At 35.1% G+C, this 18,229-nt stretch overlaps 2 protein-coding genes and 1 long non-coding RNA gene across 3 annotated transcripts in view; 1 reads left to right on the top strand and 2 right to left on the bottom strand.

The window, feature by feature from the left end:
* LOC127902137 (putative disease resistance protein RGA4) overlaps positions 1-18,229 on the bottom strand; it is a 77,717-nt gene that overhangs the window by 48,998 nt on the left and 10,490 nt on the right. The gene's annotated exons all lie outside the window — the stretch shown is intronic.
* LOC127902161 (uncharacterized) lies at positions 7,223-8,921 on the top strand. The gene is made up of 3 exons (XR_008054686.1): positions 7,223-7,373; positions 8,123-8,166; positions 8,768-8,921. It is a non-coding gene; the product is annotated as an uncharacterized LOC127902161 (long non-coding RNA).
* LOC127902156 (putative UDP-glucuronate:xylan alpha-glucuronosyltransferase 4) lies at positions 14,484-17,555 on the bottom strand. The gene is made up of 2 exons (XM_052440862.1): positions 16,690-17,555; positions 14,484-15,706 (listed from the first exon to the last, which is right to left on the bottom strand). The coding sequence occupies exons 1-2, from the start codon at positions 17,528-17,530 to the stop codon at positions 14,859-14,861; spliced, it is 1,689 nt and encodes a 562-aa protein (XP_052296822.1). The 5' UTR covers positions 17,531-17,555; the 3' UTR covers positions 14,484-14,858.

The raw sequence follows: 18,229 nt of genomic DNA on the forward strand, positions 1-18,229 counted from the left end.
GTTAGCTTACCAAAAGTATTGTAGCAGAAATAACCAAATCAACCCAGGTCCTTATATGGAGCCCCTGCGCGTCAATTAAAGTAAAAGCTCGATCCTCTGTTATCCGAAATGGTCAAACAAACATTAAACCAAAATGTTGAAGTCTCTTTCTTTTGCAATTCTAGCCCTAACTGATGAGATTGATCGAAAAGAACAACCAACAACCAACATTAAGATTAATTTTTATTTCCATTTCTAGGAAATGGAGAATTAAATGGAATTCTCTCAGTAAAGCTCATCAATATCTGTCTCCGTCATCACATAGATATATCAGACTAGCTATCTAATCCTTTTATTTTATTTTTTTCCTTTTTCATTCAACAGCTTCAGCATATAACAAGAAAGCTTGGGCTCCTACAATGCTTAGGCCTCATCACGATTAAGTACTTGTACGGTAGCGCAAGTAGTAGGCCTGGCACCACTCTGGATCTGCTAGAGAAAAAATTTTTACACATGTGCCCTGAAAATCTGTTACATAAATTATGTCCTAATAATCAGCAATAATTCAAAGATGCGGATAAAAAAACACTATAATGTACAAACATACACCTTGTTTATATTTTTTGTATCACATGAGACATAAACTCCTCAAGAGTCATGTCCGACATTTAATTCAACCCATAAACTTGTGCTTGTAGCCCGCATAAATGGTTAAACAAATATTATATTTTCGACTTGAAGATTGGATTACAAATATATAATAGGAAAGTAAAATGGAGGAGGAGAAAGAAATTACCTGTAGTAATTGAGAAATTACTGCCAAAAATAAAATTGCCCGTAGGAATTTTATTTGGTTAGTAATTGAGAAAGAAATTACCTTAGGTGATGGCTGAAAGAAATTTAGATCTATAAAAAATAGATGTAAGCAATTAAAAACCAAAAACTAATTACTTAATTAATTTTTTCAGAAGTACTGTTCACTGTTACTATTTACGGTTCTGTTCACCACAACTATTTACAGTTACTGTTCATCCGCATCAAAAATATTAATTTTCCAAAAACACTATAAAATAAAATGCAGAAAATAAATGACACAGAGATTTTTACGTGGTTCGGATTAATCAATCCTACATCCACGAGGCCATGCCAAGATGAAAAGCAATTCACTAAGTTGAGATGTTACAACTTATGGATTTACCAAACTTAAGACTCTCACTTACAGTTTATCACCATACAGTTTACTCAACCTTAGACTGAATCTGCTTCTCTTAAATAATTGCTACCCCTCTTGATCCACAATCCTCAAGGCACTTCGCAAAGTGATCAATATCAATTCTTCAATTCTTCAATTCTTCAACGTCTAGTGATCCAAGATCGACATAGAGTCTCAACAGAGATGAAAAGAAGATAATAAAACAAATCAACACAACATGGTGCTCCAAATTCAGATTCTCTGGGGAGGAGGCCGAATTTTGCTTCTCTGCTTTATGCTTTGTGTTGTGCCTGTCTTTAATTGTGAAATACCTCTATTTATATAGGCACTAGGGTTTCACCAAAATAGCAAGTTTGAAAAGACTTAGATACTTTCCAAATAAGAGTTTCTTTCCTCTTATAATTCCTATGAATCTGAATAGGAATAAATATGATCTTCTTGCATTACTTGTCTCCTAAGAAATATCTAGAGCATTTAATGACTTCTTGTTTGAACCAACTTCTTGCTCTAAATTGATCTCATGCGCTAATAATAGAATCCCACCATTAATTGACTTGCTAAAATAGACATTTAATTAAATTAGGAAACAAATATTCCTAATAAATTGGAATCTCACTAAATTAGGAAATTAATAAATTAATCCCTATTACAAGATATGCAATAAATAAACTTCCAATTTAACTAGACTTGTCATAAAATGCCAACTCTATAAATAATGGACTTAACAATGGCAATGGTACTTGCGGTACTCGTTTTAAAAATCCTCAAGGTTCAAATTTGACATATTGGTGATTGATTAGGATGCTGGGAATGTGGCATATCTTGGGGGCAGTCCTCTCCTATTTCCTTTATGTGATGCTCTTCTAAAACAGAACACGAACTAATACCTGAATCCTGCAGTGTTGTTTGTTGTGCGCGGAATGCGGAATCAAGCGCACCAAATAATCACAGAAAAATAAAGGACACAAAATTTAACTCAGATACTATCTATGAATAATATAACTCTGTACCTCACTTCATGCAAGCTTTGATATATTATTCCGTCTATCTATTTATCCACTGCTAATTGTTTTATAAAAAATTTGGTGCACTGAAGTGAACCCAATAACTCCTAGCTAGAAGCAACAATGTCCAATTAAGCCGCTGATACAATCAATCAAACAATAAGGAAAGGATCAACAACACAAAAAGCACACGCAAGGCACAAAGATTTACATGATATATCCACAGGTGGTGATGCTGGTATCCACTATACGTGTGATGAAAACAAGTGTATATATATAAAGAACACCACCTGTCTCCTCACAATAACCCCCTAGAATACAAGCGCAAATAAAAATGAGCCAATTCCTGCTCTGTTCTGCCCTCATGTACGTAACTCCTCTGCTAAGAAATATTGCCTTAAAATATCGGTAGCATATGCATGCATGACCAGCAAATCAGTTAGACATATAAAATTATCAACCACACAGGAAATCAACAAATCAGTGGTTTCATGAATTTGTAATATTTGAACATCAGAATATGAAGAGTACAGGGCAATGGGAAAAAGTAATTAACCAACCAAATAACTTTAAACCCAAATAAGATAAGTAACGTATGAAAGGAGGGTTGAAGCCCACCTTAGAAGCTCCTGTCTATGAAGGCCAATAAATCTCCTGCTATCTGTTTACTTAGATCTTTATGTATTTCTATACACTTTTTACTCTACTCTGTTATTCAACCTTCTTTGGTTTTATGTATCTATTTTATGTGTATTGAGAAGGCTAGTTACTAGGTGTCAACTCTTCTCTTTACTAGAGTCGCTTCACGATGGCCAACGGCATACTGTGATGATTGAAATGATTTTTGGCCCAATCCAGACTCCAGACACCATCAAACCAAACTGGAATTTTATAGGTGCCCCATCTCCCTGAGGATTTCAAGTAATTTGTGGCTAGTTCCATGACAGGGGAGAGGAAAATTGTATGACAATAATTTGTCACTGCACGTTATGGTAAAATGCATTTTTTTTTTTATCATGATATCATCTAACATTTTGGGATAACCACGACACAGAAAAAGAAGTTTAAAAATTAGAAAATGAGCTCTTTTAGCAAAATTAAAATGCTTAAATAGAATAAAAGAGTATAACAAAGGGCATCGATTTGAAAAAATTGAAAAAAACTACAGCAAAATTTTTTATTGGACAATTCCTGCACAATAACGTGTTCCATTGTACATGTAATTTATGTTCTACTACTGGAACAGTTTCCCAAACTAACTAACTTGATAAAATATACAAAAAGAGTTGAAGAGTTAGGCTAGTGACATGACATTTAAAATAAAATTTTATCAAATGCTCTACAAATGAGACATCTGAGGAAACCCAATGAATTGGCGCAATCAGCTTGTCTGAGAATGTGGCTGGTTGAGAGATAAATGTTCAGCCTCTATGATGACGAAGAATTCTTCCTTGCCAAGTAGACACGGTAAGCTGCCAGCCCGACAATGGTAATGGCTGCTCCGACTACAATAGGTATAATAGGTAGAGCTCAGTACCATGCCTAACAAACCAGTTTGAAATAATAAAAATGATCAATCACATAATGATTTTATGGTATTAATTGAACATCAGAAAATGAGGAGTAGAGAGCAGTAATAGAGCATAGTGAATCCAGTCCTCTGATGATCAGTTTACAGGACTGTCTGTCTTCCCATCTTCGATACAGCAAGAGACTTCACCGAGCTGAAAACATTTTGCCCTTGGCTTGACTTTATTATTTTGCTGAAAATGGAAAGTCTCTTTCAGTGCAGAACTCAGAGGAGTTGACACACATATAATATGACCATCCACCTGATGACGCCATAGATGCTTATTTTGTAGCAAAATTAACATATTTCGAAGTAATTAACTAGTTATCTTGTCTGTAAATTCGAGATATTAAAAAAATACTGCATATTCCTGACATGAACATAATATAAAATCTGCTTAAAACTTTTTCTCCTCACAATAAACCCCTAGAATACAAGCGCAAATAAAAATGAGGCAATTCCTGCTCTGCTCTGTTCTGCCCTCATGTACGTAATTCCTCTGCTAAGAAATATTGCCTTAAAATCTCGGTAGCACATGCATGCATGCCCAGAAAATTAGTTAGACATATAAAATGATCAACCACACAGGAAATCACCAAATCAGTGGTTTCAGGAATTTGTAATTGAACATCAGAATATCAAGGGTACAGAGCAATGGGAAAAAAAGTAATTAACTAACCAAAGAATTTAAAATCCAAATAAGATAATTAACTTATGAAAGTTGGGTTGAAGCCCACCTTAGAAGCTCCTGTCTATGAAGGCCAATAAATCTCCTGTTATCTGTTTGCTTAGATCTTTATGTATTCCTATACACTTTTTACTCTACTCTGTTGTTCAACCTTCCTTGGCTTTATGCATCTATTTTTATGTATTGAGAAGGCTAGTTACTAGGTGTCAACTCTTCTCTTTAAAAGATAAAGTTTTGAGAAAAGGAAAGAAAGACACCCACGGCCAACTATCTGTGACGTAATGAGATTGCAGTGCACTCGTAGAGTGTACACTTATCTGCCATTTCGTCGGAACAAATTTTTTTTACTTCTCTTAAAATTTGCATAATAAATAGCAATATGGACAAGTACCTACTTATGAAAGTGTTAAGATATTTTTACATTTCTTCTTTTTCTTTTAAGGAGTAAAAGTGATTATTCATTTTGTTGTTGCCCATTTACTCTATAAATGCCACCATGATCACTGAGATATGTTCATGAATAAGCATCTACCATCAGATCGATTCGAAAACGGAAAGGAATAGAGAAATAAAAGGTGAAACAAATGAAATAATTAAAAGGAGAGGAACGAGATTCCATTGTCTGGTTATAACTGGAAATCAAGCATGAAAAAGGAATTGATTTTTCTTTTTTGGTTGACAGAATACACTTTCAACTAGAAAAAAAAAATTTGAATTTGATATTTAACAGAAAATTCAAATAAAATCAAATTCATTTGTAATTTAAGTTCATTTCATTCTTAAAATTTGACATATAGAATAAAATTTATAACTGTTTCAAATACAAAAACATATTACTATTCAAAATAATAAAAATTTTCATGGCAAAAAGTTAAAAAAATAAAATAAAACTGTTTGATGGAGAATGGAATTGAGCAGGGAAAGTTTGATGGAAGATGCACACACTAGTTGTGGCATTATACTGTTAGTCATTTTATTAAAAAAAATAAAATAAAATAAAAATCACCTCGTTGAAAGATTATTTGCTACGATTAAAAATTTTATTTGGTGAGCAAAACGACGTACGGTCCTCAAAAACCTCATGATGATGCATGTATATTCTAAGCTTCATGACATCATAATAAAAATGTTTTGCGAAGGTAACTGGAAATTTGTTTTATTCAATGAATGGTACACTTACTGGTATGTTTAATAGTTTGTGGGTAATTGTTTATTTTCTTTTGGTTGAAAATTTTGCCATCTCACAAACTAACAACTAAATTTGACTCCTTTTTATATAAATTTTATAGGCCCGCCGATTCACCAATTTTATTTTATAATCCTTGTATGTTTGTTATCTTAAATTATGACCCCAAGTACCAAAATTCCAATTTCACGGTCTTTTATAGGGTTTGGTTATGATAATTAATTAATACGATAAATACAAACAAGGCACAAATTAAAATTTATATGGTTTGGCATATTAATTAATATGCCTACATCCACAGATGGTGATACCGAAAATCCACCATATGATGAAAAAGGGTACAAACAATAATGCGTAATTCCTTTTTGGCTGAAAATATTGCTTTCCCAACAAATTAATCAGTTAGACGAATATATCCTAATTATAATGGTTTTATGACATACATACATATCAAATTCATGACTTGTATTTTGCACTGTTGCAGAGCAATGAGCAGGCTACAATACGTTCACTTGTCGAACTCGACCCTCACAGCGACGGAGAGGACCATTTGCTGTATCCTCGAAGACTACCAGAAGGAGGATGGTGTGTGTGGAAGTACCAGAAGTTCTACAATATTGGAAATGGTTCAGCCGCGATCATTGGCAATCAGACAAGATTATTGGCAATATTTACAACCTTTCATGGGTGGAAAGACTTTCCTGCCTTTCAAGGCCTAGCCAGCTGCTGAAGCCGAAGGGAAGAAATCCAAGGCTTTTTTTAGTCCATCTATTAAATCCCCAGAAACCAGTTGCAGAACTAGTGGGAAATCAAATATTTTTTAGGGGAAACAAATACGAAACTAGTCTTCAAATTATTGTGTAATGCATTTTGCAAGAAATTTGATAGCCTGATTATGTTATCCACGTCTAGAACTTTTCAAGTTATTGAAGAAACGTGTTTTCATTTCTTAAATAAAACATTATACACTGAGAGTTATTTATAGATGCAGAGACTACATTTTTTCAAAGATTACATATGTGAATACGGAAGGAAATGTGTCAATCCGTTCGGCGCGGATCGTATCTTTGACAAGTGCAGATTATCCCTCTGACAAGTGCGGATTATATCTTTGAAAAACTTCATTCAATGCCGTTTTATTTGATTCTCAACACTCCCCCTCAAGCTGGTGCATAGATGTCTTGCATACCCAACTTGTCTAGGAATTTTGTAAATGCCCTGCTTGAAATGGCCTTCGTTAAAATATCTGCAAGTTGATCTTCTGATCGAATTTTCGATAGTTCTAAGATTTTTTCATCTAATTTCTCCTTGATGAAAAATCTATCTACCTCGACATGTTTTGTTCGATCGTGTTGAACTGGGTTATGAGCAATATCTCGTGCAGCTTTGTTGTCACAGTATAGTTGTATTGGTTGTTGTGATGGATAGCCCAAATCGTTTAAGATAAAGCTTATCCATAGCCCTTCACATACCCCAAGTGTAATACCCCAAATCTCCTAAGGGTATTTAAGTCTTTTTAATTTTTAGTGATCCTTTTTACCCTAATATAAATAGAACAAGATGTATTTTTCATTATAAGAGAGAGAAAAAGAGGGATCGGTTGAAAAAGAGAGATGGAGAGACAAGAGAGAAAAGAAAAGAAAAAAGAGAAGAAGAAAGTCTTCTTCTTCTTCTTAGTTTTGCCATAGACAACACATTGGATCAAGTTGTTATTGTTGGGAGAAGTTTTGGAGGTACGTTTTAATTATTGGTTTCTATTAACTTGTTGTGGAGAAGCATGATTGCAATAGAAGTAGAAATCAAAGATTTTACATAAATATGCTGACAGTGAATCATTACGAAAATCATAGTAATTTGTACAAATTGATTTTGATTCTGTTTTTTGGGTATGTTAAACTAGACATTGTCTAATATGTTTTGAAACTTGTTTCAAGTTAATCGGATAAGATTTCGATTAATTATGATTTTTCAAATTCAAGTCTGAAAACCTGGAAATTTATGATTTCAGTGAATTACGAAATTATTTCTACCATATCTAGACTCCTTCAAAAATTATGAAATTTGGACCAATGATTTTTATATATGTCTAGTATGATTCTGGAAATTTTCATGATTTTATGATCAAGAAATAAATTGTTTTGTATTTTTAAAGCAAGTGTGTTCAAAACAGAAAACTGTTTGACAGTATTGATGATGTCTGAAACGTGAATTATTTTCAATCTTTTTGGAAGGAATTATGTTATGAAATTTTTATCAATGAACTTTCAATGTGTCAGCATATGGTCTGTAAAATTTGAGATTCTTCCAATAAGAGAATAATTTATTAAAAATCGGAGAAATATGGACTGTTATGTTTTGAGGGCCGATTATTGAGGACATTTGAGGTTGAGCTTAAGAGTTATTTAAATTGAGATATTTGAGGACATTAGAGTTTATGATTGAGATTTGATTATATCTTATGAGAATTTATTGATGATTTTAGGTTGATGGTATCAGTACGCATTTGTTACATGAGGATGCCAAGAGGTAAGTAAACTAGACTTTAAAACGAATCACAATAAATAATATATATGTTTGACTTGTATGAAAAGCCTATTTTGATATGTACGAATATGGATTTATATGTCTCTGCTCATGTGTTTATGTGATGTGTTGTTATGTAATGGGCGTGATTATGTACATGGGCATATATATGTGTGATGGTTCATTGGCATGAGCACGAAAATGCATTGAGTTTTCTATGAATGAGAAAGTGGATTTTAGCAAATTGAATTTATGTTTTATGAGATTTTGCATTGGGGGCCACCTCTTGAAGTTGTGTGGGGGCCACCTCTTGAGACTATGCAGGGGCCACCTCTTGAGGGCTAGAGTCCCGCAAAGTGCCACGCATGGTGCAAAGTGCCACGCACAACACAAAGTGCCACATTGTAGGATACGTATTTCATCGAAAGAAAATGAGAAAGTTTGAAAGCGACAGAAAGAGATTTTTATGAATTAATTTTACAGTATTTCTAAAAGATCATGGCATATCATCCATTGCATTATGTATAAGTATGTATGTATTTTCTATAAGAAAAACTAGTTTGCTTACTGAGTTTTGTACTCATTATAGTTTATTGTGATTCAGTTTCCAGAAGTCAGGATTGATTCGTGATGAGTGACAAGTTGAAGATGGTAGATGGTTTCGCTAAATTTTTTAGTTATTCCGCTGGCTTTTGTATTTGATGCTCGAATTTTATTGTTTGTAAAGAGTTATTTAAATCATATGTGAGTTGTGGACATATTTGCCCTTGGATTTCGGACTGGGGTGTTACACCAAGAGCCATGCCTCGATATTCTGCTTCAGCGCTCGAACGGGCAACGACATGTTGTTTCTTGCTTCTCCATGTGACAAGGTTGCCTCCCACAAAGGTAAAGTATCCTGAAGTAGAGCGTCTATCACTAACTGACCCGACCCAATCTGTATCAGTATAAACTTCTATGTTGCTGTAATCTTCATTTTTGGAAAATAAGATTCCTTTTCCTGGATTTGTCTTCAGGTACCTCAGGATCCGCATTACTACTTTCATGTGTTGTTCTCCGGGATTATGCATAAACTGACTTACAACACTCAATGCATAAGCAAGATCTAGCCTTGTGTGGGACAAGTACATCAATCTTCCAACCAGCCTTTGATATCTTCCTTTGTCTACTGGAACTTGGTCTGAGGTAATACAAAACACCAGTCCTTCTTCTATTGGGGTGTCAATAGGCTGACAAGCTGTCATTCTCGTTTCGTGCAATAGATCTAAGGCATATTTCCTTCGAGACAGAAAGATTCCTCCCTTAGATCGAGAAACCTCAATTTCAAGAAAGTATTTTAAGGCACCTAAATCCTTCATCTCAAACTCTCTCGACAAGTACTTCTGAAGAGCCTCTCTTTCTTCCTCGTCGTTGCCTGTAATTACTATATTATCCACATAGACAATAAGGGCAGTGATTTTACCTTGTCGTTTTTTAATGAATAAGGTATGATCTGAATTGCTTTGGTTATACCCAAAATGAACCATAGCCTTTGTGAATTTCCCGAACCATACTCTTGGGGATTGCTTCAACCCGTACAATGATTTCTTCAATTTGCATACTTTCTGATTGAGTCGTTCTGGTCCACTGCATCCTGGTGGCAGATCCATATAAATTTCTTCAGACAGGTCTCCATGGATGAAAGCATTCTTTGCATCGAACTGTTGCACTGGCCAATCCAAGTTGACTGCTAATGATAATAAGATACGAATATTATTAATTTTTGCTACTGGTGCAAACGTATCAGTATAATCTATCCCGTAGGTTTGGGTGTAACCCTTAGCTACGAGTCTTGCTTTGTATCGTTCAATAGAGCCATCTGCTTTGTATTTTATAGTGTAGATCCATCGGCAACTCACTGGTTTCTTTCCTGGTAGAAGATCAACTAGTTCCCATGTTTGATTTTTCTGTAGAGATCTCATTTCATCATTCATAGCCGCTTTCCACTTTGGGTCTTTTAAGGCTTCCTGCACACTGTTAGGAATAAATACAGCAGATAATTGATTCACAAATGACTGATTTGATTCTGACAAGCGATGGTTAGACACAAAATGACTCATAGGGTATTTGACTCTACTAGAGAAGTCAGGCTCATATGTGGGTTTAAGGATACCTCTATTTTGACGCTGGGGAAGAATTCTTCTGATTGGACTTGTGGTAGGAACATCATCTGCAGACGATTGGTTAGGTATTTCTTTATGTGACTCATTCTCGATTGCAGTTGTGTCTGAGTTATTGTGCTCCCCAAATGTGTCTTCACTTATCTCAGCCTGAGAATCATCACCATTTTCTTTTCCAGTATCTTGAAGGTTTACTATCTCAATGGAAGATTGACTTTCTTCAGGTGGAAGATATGTAAGAGTATGAATTTCCTCTTCAATATACTCCCCCTGAAATTCAGACTCTGACAAGTAGTACATGATATATTCATGAAAAACGACATCCATGGTGATGTATATTTTTCTTGATGGTGGATAATAGCATCGGTATCCCTTTTGATGTAAGGCATACCCTACAAACACACAACGTAGTGCTCGAGGAGATAATTTGTCTTGTTGCGGTAAATGAACGAAGGCAACACAGCCAAACACATGTGGGGGTAAATTCGGCACATTTGGCGACATAATTGCATCATTCAGAACCTGGAAAGGAGTCTTAAATCTAAGGGAGCTTGAAGGTGTTCGATTGATCAAGTATGCTGCGGATGCCAGTGCTTCTCCCCAATAAGATAGTGGCATGTGGGCTTGGATTAGTGATGCTCGAACAACTTCTAGTAAATGTCTGTTTTTTCGTTCAGCAATGCCATTTTGTTGGGGTGTCCCCACACAAGTGGTTTGATGGACAAATCCTTGTGATTTCAGAAACTGTTGAATTGCTGTGCTCATATACTCGCCTCCATTATCAGTATGTAGAACTCGAATTTGTGTCTGAAATTGAGTTGTCGCCATCTTATGAAATCTTTGAAATAAAGAGTTTACTTCGTCTTTCGATTTCATCAGAAAAATCCATGTCATTCTGCTACAATCATCAATAAATGTAACAAACCAACGAGCACCTCCAATTGTAGAAACTTTAGATGGCCCCCATACATCAGAATGTACTACCATGAAAGGAACTGGATTTTTATTTAAGGACAATAGAAAAGTAGTTTGATGGCTTTTTGAAAGTTCACAAGCATCACATTTAAAGTTACAAACATCAAATTTCAAAACAAATTAGGAAATAATTTTTTTAAGTAACCAAATGACACATGCCCTAAATGTTTATGCCATAACCAAATTTCCGATTTCCCTTTTTTTTATGGAACTATCTGCGACTAGTACGGGGGTTAACTTTTCAGTGTTTGTTGATGACATCTCCAAGTAGTACAAGTTGCCTCATCTAATACCATAACCAATCGTTTGCTTCGTTTGGATGTCCTTAAACACACAATAATCAGGCCAAAAAATTACAACACGTGATAAGTAATTGGTTAATTGAGACACAGATAAAAGATTATAATCTAAAGATGGAACAATTAACACAGAGTCTAAATTTAATTCATCTGTGAGTCGTAAAGATCCTTCCCCAATAACTGAGGTTGTGGTTCCATTTGCAGTGGAAATATGTTTTTGTAAAGATTGTTTCAATTGAGAAACTTGTCGAGAATCAAAAGTCATATGATCAGTTGCCCCAGAATCAATTATCCAAGTACTATTAATAACAGGTGTAAGAGTTTTAAGGGCCTTACCTGGACTGACAGAGGTTGCGATTTGCACTGAAGATGTTTTTCGAAGAACTGTAGTGGATGTGGATTCAGCTACTGCAGCTTTTGATCCATGCTTGGTGTTCTTCTTTCGAGTATCCCACCAGTCAAGATATCCAATGATTTCAAAACATTGTTCTTTCGTATGACCCTTCTTTCTACAATGAGTGCAATGGAGTGATGACTTGTCAACAAGCTTTCTTTGAGGCTGCTGTCGTGCTATCATAGCAGACGTTTCTGAGTCTACCTTCTTGTTTAGTTTGCTTTGCCGTACATCTTCTCTTCGGATCAGAGAATAACATTCTTCTAAGTCTGGGATAATATCTTTTCGTAGAATTTCTCCACGAACTTGATCAAATTCTTCATCTAGCCCAGCAAGAAAAATGTGCACTCTCAATCTTTCAACAGACCTCTGTATATTACAACATCTTCTGGATCCTTCATGACCACTTTATCTCGGTAATCAAGTTCTCGAAATATTTCGATCAATTCTCCGTAGAATTTAGAGAGTGGTTGTCCATTTTGCTTGGTAGAGAATGCCTTATGGTTTAGAGTGAAAACTTGTAATTCATCGCTTCCATCATAGAAGGCTTTTGATAATGCATCCCAGATTTCGTAGGCTGTAGGAATTCGTAAATATCGCTTCATGATCTCCGGAGACATGGATATGAGTAACCATCTTTTTACTTTTTGGTTCTCACTATACCATTTCTCATATTCCTTTGAAGATTCCTCAGATGGCTTTGTGCTGCTACGAATATATGAGAGTTTTTCTCTTTCTGCAAGATGCATCTCCATTATTTGCGACCAAACATCGTAGTTTGTCTCAGTGAGGATAATTCCAGCATTAAATACTCCATCAGATTGAATAGATTGAATGACAACAGGAGCATATTCAGTTGGAGTTTTCTCCATTTTTTTTTGTTTTTTTGTTTTTTCTTTTTTTTCTTTTTTTTCTCTTTTTTGTTTTTTGTTTTGTTTTGTTTTTTTTTGCGTCTAGACTGAATGAAGGAAAAAAATAACCTTTGTAAATCACAAAACGACAGGTCATTTGGCCTCTGCTTGAATAAACGACATGTCGGTTCTGATGGAAAATAAACGACATGTCGTTTAAAGCCTGCTGCACTTCTGGAGACTAAATGTCACGTCGTTTTGTCTCTAATTTACAGACGACATGTCGGTTTTAATGTAATAAACAAACGACACGTCGTTTTATTATAAGTGGGAGTTCTGGTTTGTATTATAAGTTGCAACTTAAATGAGATTATGTATCACTCATTTTGTTATCATGCATGCATGTTGTTATGTGATATTGATATGCCATATATTGTGTACACATTTGGTTGCATATGACATTATGTATAGAATGAGGATACTATGGCCTGAGACAGTTTGCTTAGTCTCAATATGGACATTAAAGACTGAAGCATTATGACTTAGCTTCAGTGTACTTTCTTGAGACATTTTGATTTAGTCTCATTATAATTATAAGAAAGCACGACTTCCTTGAGACATCTTGGTATTAGTCTCATTATGATTAAAAGGGAAGCTCGCTTCTCGAGACATTTTGCTAGAGTCTTATTTGTTTAGTCTTATTATGGTTATAAAGAAGCGATGGTCTAGGAGACATATTGTTTTCGTCTCATTTTGCTAGACATGTGGACTTTGTGGAAATGAGCATGTTGATCACATTGTCATGTTATTTCCATAATTATACTTGTATACTACTACATAGTCACGTGTTTATAAGTGTCTTGTTATGTGGAGCATCCTGTCGGTGCACATATGACTTGATACTTGTGGCACATTTTGGACTTATTTATGTTTTGGGTGATTGCTCGCATTTGACCTTTTGTTCTAGTCACATATTAATTAATTCAGTTGTTTTCAAAATATTATTTTATTTTAAATTCATCATTAGAGTGATTTCTGTCGTCCAAGTGGGAGATTGTTAGATTTATTTCTCACATTATGTGGACTGGCATAAATCATTCTAATTATTTTTTTATATTTTACCGAATTAATACGTGACTAATGTCAAATATCATGGAGCAATTTTGACATACCCTATACAGTAGTATATTATAGACAAGTATAATCCTTAATTGTGTTATTTTAGCTCATAATGGGATGGGCAATTTGGTACTAACACATGAGGGGTCCCTGCGCTCAACCACTGTATTTAAGTAACTTCAGCCCATTGGAAGTTTACTATTCGAAAAATCTGTGGCATGAGTGCAGTGCATCTCTCTCTCTCCCTCTTGTCTCCCGTGTGTGCACAGTGGATTGTTGAGAAAAGCCGAACCTTGAGCCGAAGAAAAGGAAGCGGGCATTCAGCAGCTGGATCAAAGTTGTAGCAACTCAGTGAAGCTCCATAACAAGCTTCCAAGTTTGGATTCATGGGAGATCATGGTAAATTTCGAAATTACCTAAAATATGTGTTTATTTGGAAATGCACGATTAAGGGCATAGAGTTTGTTTTTGTTTCAGCAGAGGCTACATTTTTTCAAAGATTACATATGTGAATACGGAAGGAAATGTGTCAATCCGTTCGGCGCGGATCGTATCTTTGACAAGTGCAGATTATCCCTTTGACAAGTGCGGATTATGTCTTTGAAAAACTTCATTCAATGCCGTTTTATTTGATTCTCAACAGTTATGACGTGTCAGGATTTGTTGCCAAACCATTCAATTATGAAATTTTGCCACTCAATCTTGTATTGTTGTATTTCCTTGCTTTTCAGTTTTCTTGATCAGAACAAACAACATAAATAATGATGCTATATTAAAAAAAAATTAAAAGAATTTCACTCACCCTTCATTTCTTATCAACAATATGATATTGCCTGGGATCTTTCGGCTTAATCTTCCAGTGCCCATTAGCCAGACTTGCATTCTCAGCAATTCTTCTCTATTTCTTAATCCTTTTATCCATATGCTTTGTTAATGCACAGTACTGTTGCAATTTCTTAGGCATTGCATCATAAACTTGCCACCATTTCTTATGAGCTGAATCACTAGCAAATATATGGCGACTCACCATGTCCCAATTGCAATCATAATCCTTGTAACACATCCATGGCTTTAACCCCAGATAATGAATTGCATAAGGACCATCACCCACTTGATGTTCCTTATCGTCTTGCTTTGAAAACACCTTCAAATGGTTTATTCTCTTAGGCAACCTATGCCACCATGTGAACACTTCATTAAGAAACCCCTGGTCGCCCCCATTGTACGACGAAGCCTTAAAGGATTTCAACATCAAATCTTCAAACTTGCACAATGATGGCTCAATCACCATCACCCCAGAGTTGAACAACACTTTGTCATTACCTGCTGCTGATAATTCAGGGTAAAAGAAGAACTCGTCGATGTTTTTGAGTACTAAAAGATCAGAATCAATGAAGATAAGTTTATCATATTCAATGAGTTGCCATACTCTAAGCTTGCTATAATTCCACTCATTGTATGAATCTTTCTTGGCAAAGGGGCTACGTATGCGCGAAATCCACTTGGTTTTCCATCCGGCAGCTCTCAGGCCACGGAGAGACTTGCCACTTATTGATTTATCATGAAGGAGAACGAGATCTCCAGTCGAGTTTTTTTGGATTATGCTTTGCGCTAAAGCTATTGCACCACATACATAAGCTTCTGATGAATGTAGGACGGTCACATAAGCTTCTCTTTGATGGTACGTTGTGTAGTTCAGTTTTGCTAGTCTTGCTTGTGACATAAAATATCTCCATATTTCTTTGCCTGTAAATCAAAATAAAAACACTCAAATATTAATTTTAGGTTAATTTTGCAAAATTAAGAAAAATGAATTACATATGAAGGTTTTGAAGAAGTCGTGGCGTCCGGATTACGTAATACTTTCACGAAAATTGAAAGTGCAATTCTCTAATGCCACATAAGTCTTAATTCGGAAATTGATTTATGTTGGCTGAGTTACCAAATTTTGACACCTTGCCAAATTTTCACACAATCAGAATCATGACTGCTGCCTGTATACATTCTGTGTCTGTAGATTATTACAACTCTTTAAGGATATCAAAATTAAAGAACCGGTCAAATTTAAACCAATTACACCTGTGCACGAGTTGTGCATATTTAATTTGGACGAATAATTTACTAAAACTTGAAACTAAAGAAAGCAGTAAATTAATGACCCGCCATGACCAGATAAATCACCCACTAACCTTTTTTTTTTTTTCCTCAGAACACCTCAAATTTCCGAAGAAAAATTAAATAAAATCTCCTGCATCCATTTCTTGTGAACATTTTATATTTTTTTATATGCAACAAGCTTTCATTAAAATTTAAGACTCTATCCTCTAGAATAAACTCCAAAACATATCCATTAAAAATCATAATATTTTCGTTCTCACTATAGATTCGCCTATATAAGCGACCATTAAAGTAGGAAAAAAAAAACAATAAGAGCTTAAATACTACTTCTTAAATAATCAAGAAATATGACAAGCAACAAGAACAACAACTACAAATTCATAAAGATTTTTACGAAATTTTAAGTCACATTTTAATGCATATAACATTGTAAAATTCTTGGAACTGAGTACAAACAGTAAGTTAGCATTTGGTTGGAAAATTGTACAGGGGATTTTCTTCTTCAAGTGATGACCAAATTTTCTTCAGTTTCCAAACTACTCGCTATCTAAATCACAAACAAAATGTTTTCGAGAAACCAGGGAAAAAAAAAAAAAAAAAGCAAAACTCACCAGTTTGAGCAAAAGAAGGAGCAATTTGGCATGACCCAACAGGCATCAATACTTTATGTTTCAATCTCCTCAAGTCAGGCTTATAAACCCAATAATCCCCTGCATGCTCCACAAGATCATCACACCTGAACATCTCCACCATGGCCCCACAAGAACCCACAAAGACAACGTACACCGGCCGATCAACATCAGGTTTCAACCACCCACTCTCCACCGCTAGATTCGCCACCACGAGATTCACTTGCAACCTAAACACATCCCTCATCCCACCACCTGCATCTCCATCTCCTCGGCAGGGAACACTAGCCACTATCACGTCGAGGTACCGGTAATCCTGCGCCGGCATGGGTATATCCGGGCACGTCGGTGGGGCCCACTTGTGATCTTCATCAATCCACTCCGGGAAAAAGTCTTCCCACTTTTTATCCTCACCCACATGGTCGAAACGTACGTGAACAGTTTCAACATGCATGTCACCACGTATGCTATTATAATCATCATCATCGTCGTCGTTTATATTTACTAAACCAACTTTAATTTTGTGACCGTTGATGTGTTTTTCGACAATATCGAGCCATTTGGGTCTGTGTATTAAGTGGTTAGTATTGTATTTATTATTTGGCTCGTAAGCCAAATGGGGTTGTTGTTTAGGTTTGAACGACAAAACGACAAGGAAAAGCGAGAAGGAGAGGAGAAGAAGAGAGATTATGAAGAGCTTTTGACTGAAATTTGTGGGTTTGTTAGAAGCAGATGGCGAAGATGATGATGAAGCCGCAGCCATTTGATTGAATTTTGCTTCACGTCTTTGTTGAAAGTTGAAAGATTTGTTTTGAGCCGACATTTTGTTTTAAGTTATATCCAACGCATCGAATTGGAATGAAAAGATTGCATTGCAGCATGTTGAGCTTTGTCAAATTGTCTTCTTATGTGTAGGTATTTTATTTTCACACGCATTTGATGCGCGTGGGTAGGTTTACTAAATGTATTTCCTTTTTTATTATTATTAAGATTAAAATATACTTCTAAGTTGTCAAATTAGGCAACAAACATAATACACGTTTTACCCATTTCCAACTCTCCCCAAATTTTACTATTTTTACAAAACCCATCAAATTATGAATAAAATCTTTTATGCTACACAAAAAAATTATTTAGTGCACGTAAGAGAAAAGTTATTTGTATAAGATTAAATATACATAACTTGATCGAAATGAAATAATATAATTGTAAAAATTAACAAAATAAAATAAATTATACGCAACTATCTAAGACTTATAAATTCTTAAAAATTCTTAATCTTTGTATATGGTAAGGTAAGAAATTTGAGATCCATCTTCAGTTCGAAAAAAAATTATGTCCAAACTCAAAGTCTTTCCTTAGTGAAGCAAAGAAATTCGTACCAACAATATGATCATATAAGCAAATTATTCGTGACCAACAATAAGAAAATTATGTATCATACATAAGTCAATAATGAGATTTTTTTTAAAAGTTAATTATAGTATAATTGAATGGTAACTTAATTTTCTCCTACCCATGT

This window comes from Citrus sinensis, chromosome 5, assembly GCF_022201045.2.
Source record: "Citrus sinensis cultivar Valencia sweet orange chromosome 5, DVS_A1.0, whole genome shotgun sequence".
Taxonomy (NCBI): Eukaryota; Viridiplantae; Streptophyta; class Magnoliopsida; order Sapindales; family Rutaceae; genus Citrus; species Citrus sinensis.

Bases quoted from the DNA above. Each gene is read 5' to 3' on its own strand.
- LOC127902156 (XM_052440862.1), bottom strand. From the start codon at position 17,530: ATGTCGGCTCAAAACAAATCTTTCAACTTTCAACAAAGACGTGAAGCA. The intron at 15,707-16,689 runs GTGAGTTTTGCT...TTTGATTTACAG, and splicing joins TCCTTCTTTTGCTCAAACTG to GCAAAGAAATATGGAGATAT.